This window comes from Mastomys coucha, chromosome X (genome assembly GCF_008632895.1).
Source record: "Mastomys coucha isolate ucsf_1 chromosome X, UCSF_Mcou_1, whole genome shotgun sequence".
NCBI classification, from domain to species: Eukaryota; Metazoa; Chordata; class Mammalia; order Rodentia; family Muridae; genus Mastomys; species Mastomys coucha.
In genome coordinates, this window is record NC_045030.1 from 133,210,358 (window position 1) to 133,223,711 (window position 13,354).

The 13,354-nt window shown below is 34.9% G+C and overlaps 1 protein-coding gene across 2 annotated transcripts in view; it reads left to right on the top strand.

Annotated features, from left to right (window-relative positions):
* Positions 1-13,354, top strand: part of Pih1d3 (PIH1 domain containing 3) — a 42,548-nt gene that overhangs the window by 6,037 nt on the left and 23,157 nt on the right. For both annotated transcript variants that reach the window (XM_031368721.1, XM_031368728.1), the window contains 4 exons: positions 1,554-1,724; positions 5,308-5,380; positions 7,471-7,576; positions 11,800-11,896. In XM_031368721.1, the coding sequence (XP_031224581.1) occupies positions 1,557-1,724; positions 5,308-5,380; positions 7,471-7,576; positions 11,800-11,896 (444 nt within the window). In that variant the 5' untranslated portion in view covers positions 1,554-1,556. The remainder of the gene's footprint in view (positions 1-1,553; positions 1,725-5,307; positions 5,381-7,470; positions 7,577-11,799; positions 11,897-13,354) is intronic.

Consider the following 13,354-nt stretch of genomic DNA (forward strand, 5'->3'; position numbering starts at 1 on the left):
CTGTAGACCAGGCTGGCCTCAGACTCAGAAATCCACCTGCTTCTGCCTCCCAAGTGCTGGGATTAAAGGCGTGCGCCACCACACCCGGCTGGAAAAATGAAACTTTTAAAGAAATAATAATAGCTAATGTAGGTTGAGTATTTACTATGCACTAGGTAGTAGTCCAGACTCCTTTATCTGTGTTAAACTACTTAATACTTGTAACAATTCAAAGAAATAGACATTACTATTATCTCTCACTTTCCATATAAAGAAATTTCGGTAGAGAGAATTTTAAATAATTGCTCAAAGCCAAAGAGCTAAGAAGTACATGACGAATCAAATTCCAAACATCACGACCCCAGCTCTTACTCTTAGCCAGTATGATATTTTGCTTCCATGTTAGAAATAGAGAAGTAGCTAGCATTTCTTTCATACTCTTAACATCACCAGCAGGTGTCCAAATCAGTTATATATTCAACAAAGAAAGTAAAAAATATTTATAAAATAAGACTTGGAAAATACCTTCAGTACAGGTCAACTTTGACAAGTGACTATATATCAGAATTTTTATTACCTCTCTAGGTATAATGGAAATTTTTTCATGTATAATTAAAACAGTTAGAGAAATGGTCCCTGGGAGTGAAGTTTATAAAATGATGTTTCAAAAATATCTGTAAAATTGTGGGAAAGATACCTATTTCAGTTTTGCCCATTTTACCAACAATAAGCACAACTCTACAGTCCTTTTCGGGCTCCTCATTAAAGTCTGACACCTCTGAGATATATTTTTTCAAAGATCTTAACTGTCCTGCTGTGGATGTAACTGCAGGGATTATTTTCAAAATTGCTACTAGGATGACAGGATTCAGTATTACTGTTATACTCATAAAAACACGTGCTTCTTTGTTCATGAATTTCACTAAAATGAGCCAATGCTCATTTCAAATGTCATTGTAAGGCTAGGTCTCATCAAAGGTTAATTAGCAGTATAAATGAAGCAGAGAGGTACACACTACCCAGAGGCAATAAGTAAAGGTTATCTGGGTATATCCCAGAAGCAAAATCTTTTTTTTTTTTTTAGTTCACAAATTGGAATATACAGCAGATATAAAACATGTTTAAAAATACAAGTACACAGCTCATAACAAGTTGTACTTTTAATCAAGTCGACAAATGGATTCTCTTTCTGCTTATTTTTTCTTTTCAATTCTGGGAATTGAACCTGGGCCTTTGAACACGGTAGGCAAGCATTTTGCAACTGAGCCTTATCTGACGCTTTTACCCCTAGTTATTCTTAACCACAAAGAAAAAACAAACAAACAAACAAACAAGAATTACTTAGGTAGAAACTCAGCATGTGCTGGTGAGACTGAATAAGAAATTTTCATAAGGCAGGCTGAATGCTTGGATTACTCAGGTCCCTGGGTTCTGGGACTTAGCAAACTACATGTGTATGGGAGTTTATAAGCACTTGCAAATATAGCCGAAAGCAGTGGAGTGAAGCAGTGAAAGAAGGGATATGTGAGTAAAGTAAAAAGTGTGCCTGATCATTCCCCCTCCCCCACCCTTAGAATATGGAATCAGAAAATGCAGAAGCTGAGAAGATGGAAACAAGAAATTTGGAAGCAAAACGCGGGGAAGCTAAAAGTGTGCAATTTGAGATGCTATCCTCTGCCTCAGCGCTACAAGCACTCTCCAGTCTCCTGAATCCTGAAGAAGAGGATGATTTTGATTTTGAACAGGTGGTCCTATACTTAAAGATAAATTAATTGTATTAAAGGAAGTTATGGAACTGTATTTGAACAACTCGTTCCTGTCTTGCTGTGAGAGCAGAACTGTGTCATCTGATACATGCATAGGAGGTTGGAAGGCTTATTATGCATGAGACTGTAGCCTCTTGTACATTTCTAGCAAACATAATTATATTTTTTTTCTACACCACCTGAACACTGAATAGGAAAATAGTTCTGTAACTATGGTAGCAGTAGCCACATTTCAGAATGTTTGTCATTTATATTTATGGTCAAAGAAGGCTTGAAAACCATTGCAAAGAGCAGTAGCTAGGATTGTTTATTGCCCAGATGATATTTCTACAAAGCAAATATTTTCAATTACACAGTATTAATTGATCTCCTAATCCAAGTCTCTTAATTTTAAAAAAGTCTGCATATGAAAACAGCAAAAGACTTTGAGCTAAATAATAAGAAAAATAGCTTCTGTCTACTGATAGGGTTTTCCCAGCACATGATTACATAAATATATAGAGTTTAGTGAAGTGATTTTCATTTGAGGATCTGGACAGGTAACACCTTCAAGCCTTGGAGCAGCAAGATGGCCCTCATTTAGGATAGAAGAGTTACCAATCTAAGTCCTCTGTTATTATTTCCTGAATAACCAAAACAGTGTTATATAATGCCCAGTTTCCCTGTCCCCTCCTTAAATAAAAATGGACTTTTTCAATTAGACCAGCTATAATGACATAAGTTCAGTGCACAGTTATTCTAATATATCAGACTATTTCAACTTGTTTAAAAGTATTTTAAAGAAAATTTATTGACTATGACCACAAATAAACCATGTTCTATGGAAGTATATATCAATTTATCCCTTCCAAATTTTTTGACGTAGTATGAAAACCAAGTATTTTATGAATGGCCCACAAAGACAATGGCCCAGATCTATATCCACTTTCATTAGGAGAAACAGATCAGAATTAAATAAGATATGAAATGGAAATGAAATTTGTAAGAGAGGACTACTAAGTCAGTTTGGAGTCAAGATAAGGAGACATGAAGTTTTAGAGAAAAGCCATAGTAAAACCAAAACAAGAAAAATCAAGACATTGATAATAGCACTAAATATAAACAACAAATAAGACACAGGGGGAAATGCTAGGTGCAATGTATTCATGAAGTTGGGAAAACAAGTTGATTTTGCTATCTAAGTTGAAACAGAATGCTAAATTTTCCAGAACACACATCCTGGGAAATGCATGCTTATACTGCATAGCAAAAGCATATTAAGTATTTGAAAAACAGAAGCCCTTAATATTGTTGAACAGAACTTGCAATTGGCACTGATACAGAGGTAAAGATCAGCACTGGTTACAAAGCCTTTTGCCTTTGGTGTTTATGTCTAGGGATGTTTATTTGCATCTAGAGGTATTTTCAGGAGGAAAGATGAGTGTTTATGAAAATAGGGAGACTAGAACATCATTTTACTGAATTGCACAATTCCTAATAGAAAATTACCATAATAATATATGATTGTGTGTATGTGGGTTATAAGCAATTTTGAGATAATTGGTCATTCAGACATCTCAGTACAGATAGCATTAGAGGGTATAGAATCAGAGATTCAGTACAGTGGGAGAATAATTAATGTTCCTACTGAACTATTAAATTTTCCTGGAAGGAAAATGCCTTTCATTTTTGACATGTATTAATCCTGAGAACCAGGAAATGATTACAAGACTGATGTGTTTTCAAAAATGGACTCTGAAAAACAGCAAGAGATCTGTTGCATACACATTGGTTCATTTACACTACCCCTCTTCCAAATGAATTGTTAAGTCTCTGGGAGATTGGGAAGAGAGTCTGTTGTTTTTCAAATTCCTAAGGGGATCTCAAGACTTATGGGAAATAAAATCCCACCAATCTTCAGACACTGTGACAAGGATGTTCAAAATCTCTCCAGTATTACAAAGAGACATGGATTGAAATGACAAATTTCTCCCATAATTGGCTATGGGTACATGGTACAGGCTGAAATGATGCCCTTATAGAAAACAATTACCAGGTGATATTTTATTATTTCACTCTACCTTCTCACTTGAAATTTTATTTTTAATCAGTTATTTTCATTAAGCTAATAAATTGGAACTCCTCTTTGATATCCTCTCTGATATGCTCATCCAATCATAACTGTCCATGAAGAGCATATCAATTTTTTGCTAAAATGTTCATGGTTTCATTTCTACTGATTGAAATTTTCTGAAGAAAGAGACACTGCAAAATAAGAGGCCCTTATGTTCCAAGACCTCTTTCTCTGATTGACTATTAGTATTCTGATGATTAATAATTTAATAAAAGTATCACACATTCATGTGGCCTCGGTGATTAAACAGAGGGAAAAAAAGGTCCAGAATACTACTGGGATTTTCACATAAAAATATCTACAGTTTCTTAACTCCTAACACAGAGCTTTTAAATCTCCTTTCTGAAAAAAACAGTAGTTACCATCTCACACACTGTAGAGATGTTACATATTATTTTGTGATTTATAACTGTTGGAAAAGTTTAGCATCAAAAAGAGCCAGGTAAGCTTTTTCAACAATATCAAAGACAGATATGATTCTTCTCACCCAAACAAGACTTTGCAACTTCTATACATGTCTGAAGTACTGGATAATGAAGGCAAGAACTAAAAAGGGGGACAGGTAGAGGGGGTACTTTGCCAGGATCCAAGGAAATAAGGATATTTTGACTGTCAGTAATGAGTGCTTCAGAGTCTAATGTTAAAATGAACAATTAGGGAAAACTTAAGCTTGTCTTGAAATATCAGAGAGTCCCTGAAAAAAGCCAGTGAAGTGATAGGGTAAATACGTGTCACACTGACTTGAAAAGAATGAAGGTTGTTCTGTAAAGGTGTGCACACTAATATATATATATATATATATATATATATATATATATATATATATATATATATAATAATAATAAAGATAGCAAACTAAGCCTATGGCCATATGAAAACAGAAGTGGTTTGGCATTCATCTGACACTATGACATGGGAGTTGCTTCATTAGGAAGTGTGGGAAAGAGAAATAATAAAAACAGTTACTGGGACTTTTAAATGGTTTCTTTAATGTGTAAGTTCTTATCTTCTGTTTACTTTTTTTTTTCAGTAGAATGCTCCCATAAGTCTGTATTTCATCTAACTATAACCAAACACTGACTGAACCCCAAAGTGCCAATGCTTTTCTACTAACACTTAGTTCTATCCTTCATAGAGATGGATGTGACTCGTTCCTCCTCTCTCAAGGGATACATGATTCACTAGGCTGGAACCAGGGAGTTAGTTCAACCAAAAAAATATCAATTCAACCTCAGGGTTTATTAAGCCAAATACTTTTTTTTTGAAAGGACAAGGAAAGCACATTGAAAATAATAGTTGGCATCTGTGTCTGTATTGTATAACAATAGTGAATAATTAAAGCGGAACCTTTTTAGAGTGTTTAGAAAACTTGACAGGTTAACATTATTAGTGATATTTGTTATACAAGTAGTAGTTACAGAATATTGGACTTCTGCTCTTCTTTCCAAGGGACAATGCACATCTACTATTAGGGCCATGGGCCCTGGGAATATTGGACCGCCTAAAGCAAAAGAGTCCAAAGGTGAGTTATTTAATAAAGTAATATAGATAAATAGGATCAATATAGCGTTTTCCTCAGCAAAGTCAAAGAGTAATAAAAAGACCTAATATTTCCTAAGAGGAATTCATTCAGGGACATCGTATTAGATACATCAGGTTACTGTGAAGGTATGCCTTGAGTGTGTTCGCCACAAATGATAAATACGTGAAGTAATACGTATGACTTGACTTAGTCATTCCATTTTGAAACATCACGTTACACATGACAACAAATTAATTTTTCATTTGTCAATTCAAAACAAGCCTGGGATTTCTAAAAGTTAAAAAGGTGAGTTGAAGCAATCATTCCCATGGTGAGCTGTTGTTTACATACAAACATGTCAATTTTACTTTTGCTGCTGGTTAGCAATTTTCTAATAAGGAAACTAATTTTGCCTCCATCTGTCTGCATTCCTTGGTATATTTTTTTTTTAAATAGAAGCCTGGGGAGCTCATCCATGAGTAGGCATCATTGTAGGCACATTGCTCCTCTTCTGTGGCAACCATAGGAATCTCAAGACCTTTAGAGTCTTCAGTTTTCACTCTTGCTATAGTGTTACAATTTCCCCAAATCACTTTACTAGCACAAGTTCAGTAAATATTTATTGAGAATCTGTTATATACCAGGCAATATGATCGTCTTTGAGACTACAAAGGAAATCAAAGATCTGTTCTGAAGAAGAAAGTAAAACAAATAGCTACATACTATCACCTTACATTGAAATGCTTCCAAAAGGAATTCATGGGGTTCCTTAAAAACATTCCTGGCCCAGGGCCTAGGACTGGAGTTCAGAGTTACTATTACTCCTCTAACACTATACAAAATCACAATTCACCCAAATAAGAAATCGTTTGTGTGTGTGTGTGTGTGTGTGTGTGTGTGACTCAAACATTTTTGTTTATACATTGTCACAGCATTGAATATTTTACAACCCTTTAAAAATTTAAAAGCATTAAGTCTGTTATTCCTGATCAAAAAGAGGCTGGCCAAAAAGGGGAAGCACATTTTTCTTTGTCAAATTAACTGATTTAAAAGATGATATATAGAAAAATGTTTAAAATACTAGATAAAATGAGGTCTGAGGATGCTTTCAAATTTTCAGGTATTATTACTGTATGTGCTCAAGAGGCTCTTTGTCCTACTCCAGAGATATTCACTACTTGGCAGACTAGATCACATCTGCATGGATTTCTGTACTGCTGTATTCCCAATAATGTGGGTCTAATAATCTCAACAATTGAAGAGCAATGAGTCATATGTAAAATGCTATGTATGAGCCTGCACTTAGGCTTTAGAAAGCTCATTCTAGATATAAGCAGATGATTTACAAAGAATTGTGGAATTGAAAACCTGACCATCAGGTGCATTTCTGGGAAAGCTTAAAAGGACTGAATGTAATGTTCTGAACCTCACATGGGTCTCCAATTGATGTGCCAATGGAACAAATGCGGGCTGAGCTTCTGCATGGTGACTGGAGTCTGTATACTTTTAAACACTTAAAGATGATCCATAAAAGGCACCTGCTCAGCTCTGCAAAAGGACAACTGATAGAGATTTCCTTTAAAGTGCACATGTGTAGTAGGAAAAGACTGCATTAAAAAGTTATCATCCTAGCCACTGTTTCTGTTTCTTTAATTGACAACGTTTTGTAAGATTACATAACACATACATAGGAAATGCATCAAAGGGCTTTTCTAGTGAAACACAATGCATGATAATATAACTATCCAAATCCGATTCCTTAAGCTTCTGTTTGTTTTTTCTTTTATGTAAAAAAAAGTTTACACAAAACCATATTTGTGCTCTGGAAAAATATGTATAGTACTAGCATAACTATCTGATTATCTCCATGCTGTTTATTTGTAGATTATCTTATTTTCTTCTTTTTCCTTATGTGCTTTTTTTATTCTTCAGTTATTCTTACATTTACACATTGTATTGGTGTATATTGATATTAAGGGTAAATTGTAATTTAGTTTATGTGAACTAAAAATAAGTTAGCTATTACAAATAACAATGTTTCAGTTTAACTGTCCCAACAGCTGCAGTCATGTCTCCTTTTTTCTTTACAGCCATTCCTGAACCCAGGAGTGATGAAAGTGAGAACATCTGGAATCCAGAAGAGGTTCCGGAAGGAGCAGAGCATGATGATATATGGGATGTTCGAGAAATCCCAGAGTAAGTCATATGACACCAGGAATGTGTCTAGATACTTAGGTTGATGTGTCATCTGATACTATTATATTTTTATAAAATTCATGAATGACTTGTACCACATAATACATAAAACTACAGTGTCGTACAAAGATCACTCACAATTGATTATTTTTCTTGTCCTAGAACAAAAACAAGTAATTAAACACAATGCCTTCCTATTAGTTATTATCTAGCAATAGTGGATTTTATATTCAATTTCAGTTTTGTTTAATAGAGAACTACCAGTGAGAGAAAAACAGCCATTAAATTATAAAAATTCATACAAACCAAATTACAATACCATGTTTGTGTGTCAAAGACCTACTTTTAATTACTCAGTATTCTGTAGTTTCAGTAAAAGGCTATGTCCTCGCTCCAATTATCAATTATTATGCAGACGTATTCAGTAGATCTTTCAGGGCTATGTTCAGTATTCAGTATATTCTGCCACTGGAATTTAAGCTTTGTTTTGCAGCCTTTTCATACAGTCTTTTCATTCTGATAAAAATTCACTCATTTAAGGAACTGAAATAATATTTACATACATAGATAAAATTCATGGTTAGGGCATCTTTAAACATTTATGTCTTAAAATCTTGAGCATTTAAAACACCTAGAAATAGAAAACAAGTATTGCTGACTTATCATGTGCTTTGTTATACTGCATCATACTAGTCTTGTATACTACATTATACATATACATAGCACGTTTGTAATAGTTTTAGGTGTTTTGTTTTAGAGTGGGTAAGGTTCTAGCCCCTGAGTTAGCCTCAAACTAAGATTTTTTTCTCTACCTCCAAGTGTGCATCTTCATGTCTTGCCTACATTATTGTGAAAGACTTTTCGGACAAATGGCCTGACAACATTTTTAAGTCTAACTACAAAACTGTCCAATAAATATTTTTAAATTATGATTTTATGTTAGTTTTGAAAATAAAAGCAATGGTAGATCACACATGATCACCTGAAAGGAAGGATACAGCTTTCAAATAAATAAATCCACGATTTAAAACCATTTTTCTGACTTTTTTTTTTTCTAGGCCCATGTCCTGGTTAGGGTTACTAAAGCAGCTTGTGCAAGAAAAGCTGCATTGGGCTTACATTTCCACAGTACTGTTCATTATCAAAAGAAGTCAGGACAGGACTCATAGGGCAGGAACCTGGAGGCAGGAGCTGATGCAGAGGCCATGGATGAGTGCTGTTCAGTAGCTTCTCCATAGCTTGTTCAGCCTGCTTTCTTATAGAACCCAGGCTACCAGCCCAGGGATGGCACCACCCACAATAGACTAGATCCCCCCAAATCAATCACTAATTAAGAAAATACCCTGCAGGCTTGCCTGTGGCTTGATTTTACGGAGGCATTTCCTCAACTGTGGCTCTCTCCTCTCCAGTGATTCTACTTGCATTAAGTTGACATAAAACTAGTCATCGCCCACCATGAACCATCTTTAAAACTTGCTGATAAAGGCATCTTAAAATTTACAGGTAATCTTAACATCTTACATCATATTTGGGGAAATTATCCATCCTTTTGTTTTTAGTTTAAAATAAACTAGTTTAGGTACAATACTTGTTAAATGATTTACATACTTACTACAAAAGTAAATATGTTCAAAAGGAATAAAGTTAAAAAAATTGTCAAACTTCTTATCCTGCTCTGGATACCCCATTAAAAAAAATCTAGTTTTTCAATTGACAAAGTTTACTTTAAATCTTTCAAAAGAAAATTCATATTGGGATACCTATATTGTAAATCCAATTTTTAAAATTGAAAACTTTTTTTTCATATAATATATCCTGATTACAGTTTTCCTTCATTCTACTCTTCCCAGTTCCAACCCACTTGTTCTCCAATCCCCTTCATGTCTTTCCTTAGCCTTCTAAGGGATAATAAAATATAAACTATAATAAGATTTTTAAAAGGCAAACACAGCAAAATGGGACAAAACAAATGGACAAACAAACAGAAAAAAGGCAAGAGAAACACATATAGATACTGAGACCCACTTGTTGGCATTCAGGAACACAAAGCTGGAAACCATAATGCACAAAAGATGTGTCAGGTAAAAATGAGAAAAATAGTTAAAAAAATAAAAAAGGTAAGCCTGGCAGTGGTGGCTTGGAAACAAAACAAAACAAAACAAAACAAAAACAAAAACAAAAAAGAAATATTTGCCAGGCGGTGGTGGCACACACCTTTGATCCCAGCACTTGGGAGGCAGAGGCAGGTAGATTTCTGAGTTTCAGGCCAGCCTGGTCTACATAGTGAGTTCCAGGACAGCCAGAGCTACACAGAGAAACCCTGTCTCGAAAAAACAAACAAACAAACAAAAAAATAAAATAAAATAAAAAATAAAAAATAAAAAAATAAAAAAGATAAAGTTAAAATAAAATAAAATAAAATAAAAGGTCCTGGTATGACATGTTGAGACAAAGAACCTCCAGACACAGCCCTGAGTTTGTTTTTTGTTAACCCCTATTGCTGGGCATGTGACATATTTCTGTCTAAAGAATGAATAAATTAACCCTCCAGTTTTGTGGTGCCCACATATCTATATAAAAGTCACTCATTTGTCATATTATAGAATAAATGTCTCACATCCATAAGCAGCCAGCTCCAAACTAGAGTCAATGTCCACTTTTCATCAGGACATTTGAAGTTCTCCAGAGAGAGCCTCTGTCAAAGTTCAAAGTGAGTAATAACTCCAGTCACTCCATGAGCAAAGCTGCTCTACAACAATTTTCATCTTGATTTTTTTTTTACCCTATGGATATACAGTTCTAAAATGTCCTAATATGGAAAGAAGAAAATGGATGAAGAACATGGAGGTCACAAGAAAAGAAGAATGACAAGTGACCAAAGGGAAAATAATAAGGGCCTAAGCTGAGTCACTGACTGGCTTGAACAGAGAAATATAAGGGGGTTTGAAGGAAGAGTTAGTGATTGATTAGTTATGAAGGATGGGAAGAAAGCATTAAAGATGAGGATAAGCTTATTATTTAGGATTATAGTTTGCTGTTGGATACATAACCTCTGATATGCCTTTGGGACCTCAAGGCAAATCTACATGGTATGAACTAGGAAAATCAAAAATGTACCTTTTGTTCAGGGTCAGTGCAGAAACTTGAGAAATTTCATTTTGCAGTCACATACATGTAGTTCAGTTTCTTCCATTTTATCTTAACCTGGATGAACCTTTATAAATACTTGGTAGACATTACAGCTTATTAAGAGAAAGGAATTTCATGTCAAACAACTACCTATTGCTACTCTCATTCAAACTTGGGAAGTTCTGCTTCATTCTTGTACTTTATTCTTTACTAACTGTAAGAAATAAAACCTAGTTTTCAGACTTATAATCTGCTGTCACACTATTTCTCTGGGTGGAATTGACAATTAAAAATAGCTTAGAGGAAGCCGGGCGGTGGTGGCGCACGCCTTTAATCCCAGCACTCGGGAGGCAGAGGCAGGTGGATTTCTGAGTTCGAGGCCAGCCTAGTCTAGAGTGAGTTCCAGGACAGACAGGGCTACACAGAGAAACCCTGTCTCGAAAAACAAAAACAAAACCAAAAATAGCTTATAGGTTTCTTACCCTCTTGCTCTTGCTATCTTCTCTTGCTCTTATTCCCCCTTTCTCCCTCTTCCCCTCCCTCCTCTTGCTCCATTGCTCATGGCGGCCTCTACTCCCTCTCTCCCTCTCCCTCTCCCTCTTTCTATCCCCCTCTTCCTGAAGTGTCTCTACATTGTAGTTTAAAGTCAACAAAGGAAGTTTTCTATCTATACATCAATCCTGAGGGTATGGGGCCAGGGTATTTTCCTGAACCAGTATATTCACGGAATGTTTGTTTTGTTTTGCTTTGCTTTGTTTTTACTTGTAATTTTATGAGCATGTACTATACATTCCTTCAACCCACTTATTTGGAATAGAACTGAAGCAGTTATGCTTTATTTTAGAAAACAGTATATACAAAAAGTATAGCCCTGCCCCTCAGTGTTTAGAGTTTTGACTGAATTTGTAGACTTCTATTCCTTTGTGAGCTACTACATATTTGAAAAATAGTGAGTAATTAATCTAATTTAGTCCTTTTCATTCTTTATGTTTTTGTGCTAACATAACCTCAAAAGTCTTCTGTTTGTTTTGTGTGATGTGACAGGAAATTGTTCTTTCACCTGAATATTGTCATTGAAACTGATACTTTTTCAGTTATGAGATTGTATTCCAACAAACTGTGGGAACTGAGGATGTATACCTAGGATTGACAGGAAAGGATCCTTCAACAGCATGCTGCCAGGAGCTGGTGGTAAGCTTCACCTTTTTTTCTCCATTTTGTATAGATAGCTTAACTAACTACTATTTTTATAATATTGTAAGCAAATAAATAAACTACAAATGGTGTCTGCTATGCCTAAGATACCAGGGCATTAATGAGATAATTTAAGATGGATCACATCCAAAAATCACCTAAGCTTATATATGTTAGACAAAATGAAAAAGTAAACACGATAAAGTCATAGGACCCAGTATACCATTTCTAGTCCTATTGACACTATTTTAATCATACTGAGTATCCTTCCATAGTTCTGTTTGCTTATCTGACCAGTTACTACCTTCTGATGTGCTGACAAGCCAAATGGGATAAAAGATTTCCTTTCCTGAATTGGCCTTTTCTGTTATTTCTCTATTCTTGGGATGACTCATTGTACAGTGATGAGCTTTGAAAGGCATCTCTTCGTGATTTTCAGATCTGATCTTTATTGCTAAAATGAACTGTAAAATGTTTCTTAGTTCCCTTATGTGTATGATAACACAATATATGGGGGAGCATGTCACCATTTCTGTAACAACAATGGCAATGCCAATACTAAGAATGGTAGCACTTCAGTGTTTCCTCTTCGATCCTCAAAATGACTTTGTTGAAAAGGTCTGACTCAACCCTAGAATGCGAAATTCAATTCACTTTGACAACATGTACATGTAATTGGTGTTTTAATTTTATTTTTTAGATCAGGGGCTATTCTTTTTTTTGTAAATCCTTTTCCTCCTCTTACATGATGGAATGCTGAGGTACCCTCAGGAGATGCTTAATATCTTTTCTCAAGAAAGTGATTAATAGACTTTCCTTTTGGCAGTAGCTTCAAGTTTCTCTTATTAACAAAATCTAAGACATTCCACTGAATCAAGTAACATAATGGGAATAGTGACTTTAAGTACCTCAGGAGGTTTTTCAAACTCTAATGAGTTAAGATTTCAAGTGATCTTGAAGAAATTAGCTCCCAGGGTCTTACCAGTAATATTCAAATTTCTCTCCCTTAAATTACTGTAAAATTATGTTTTTGATGTCTAGTGTTGAGGATAGCTCTAAGCTCTGGAGAAATTCTAGGCTCTAAATAAATAAAACTGTTGCTAAGTCTATCCATTTTCTCATGCAAATTACTATTAGTTTTAATATTAAGCATATCCTGAATAAAGGATCTTGGTAACAAAATCACATCTCCTAACAGGAATATACAGTTTATCTAAAACCAAATAAAAAGATATAAAGAATAGTTGTGCCTACCCTCAAGTGAATTTATAATCAACAAGGGACAAAATCTAATAGAAATAAATTAATTTTATTATTAGCATTTAAACGCAATGTAGGCAATTCTAAGTCTAATAGGAGTTCAGGTTTGGATAAGGCATAGACCCCAATGATAAGCAACATCAAATAAAATGTTGTTCGTGTCATGGCACTTCCTCTCTCTCTCTCTCTCTCTCT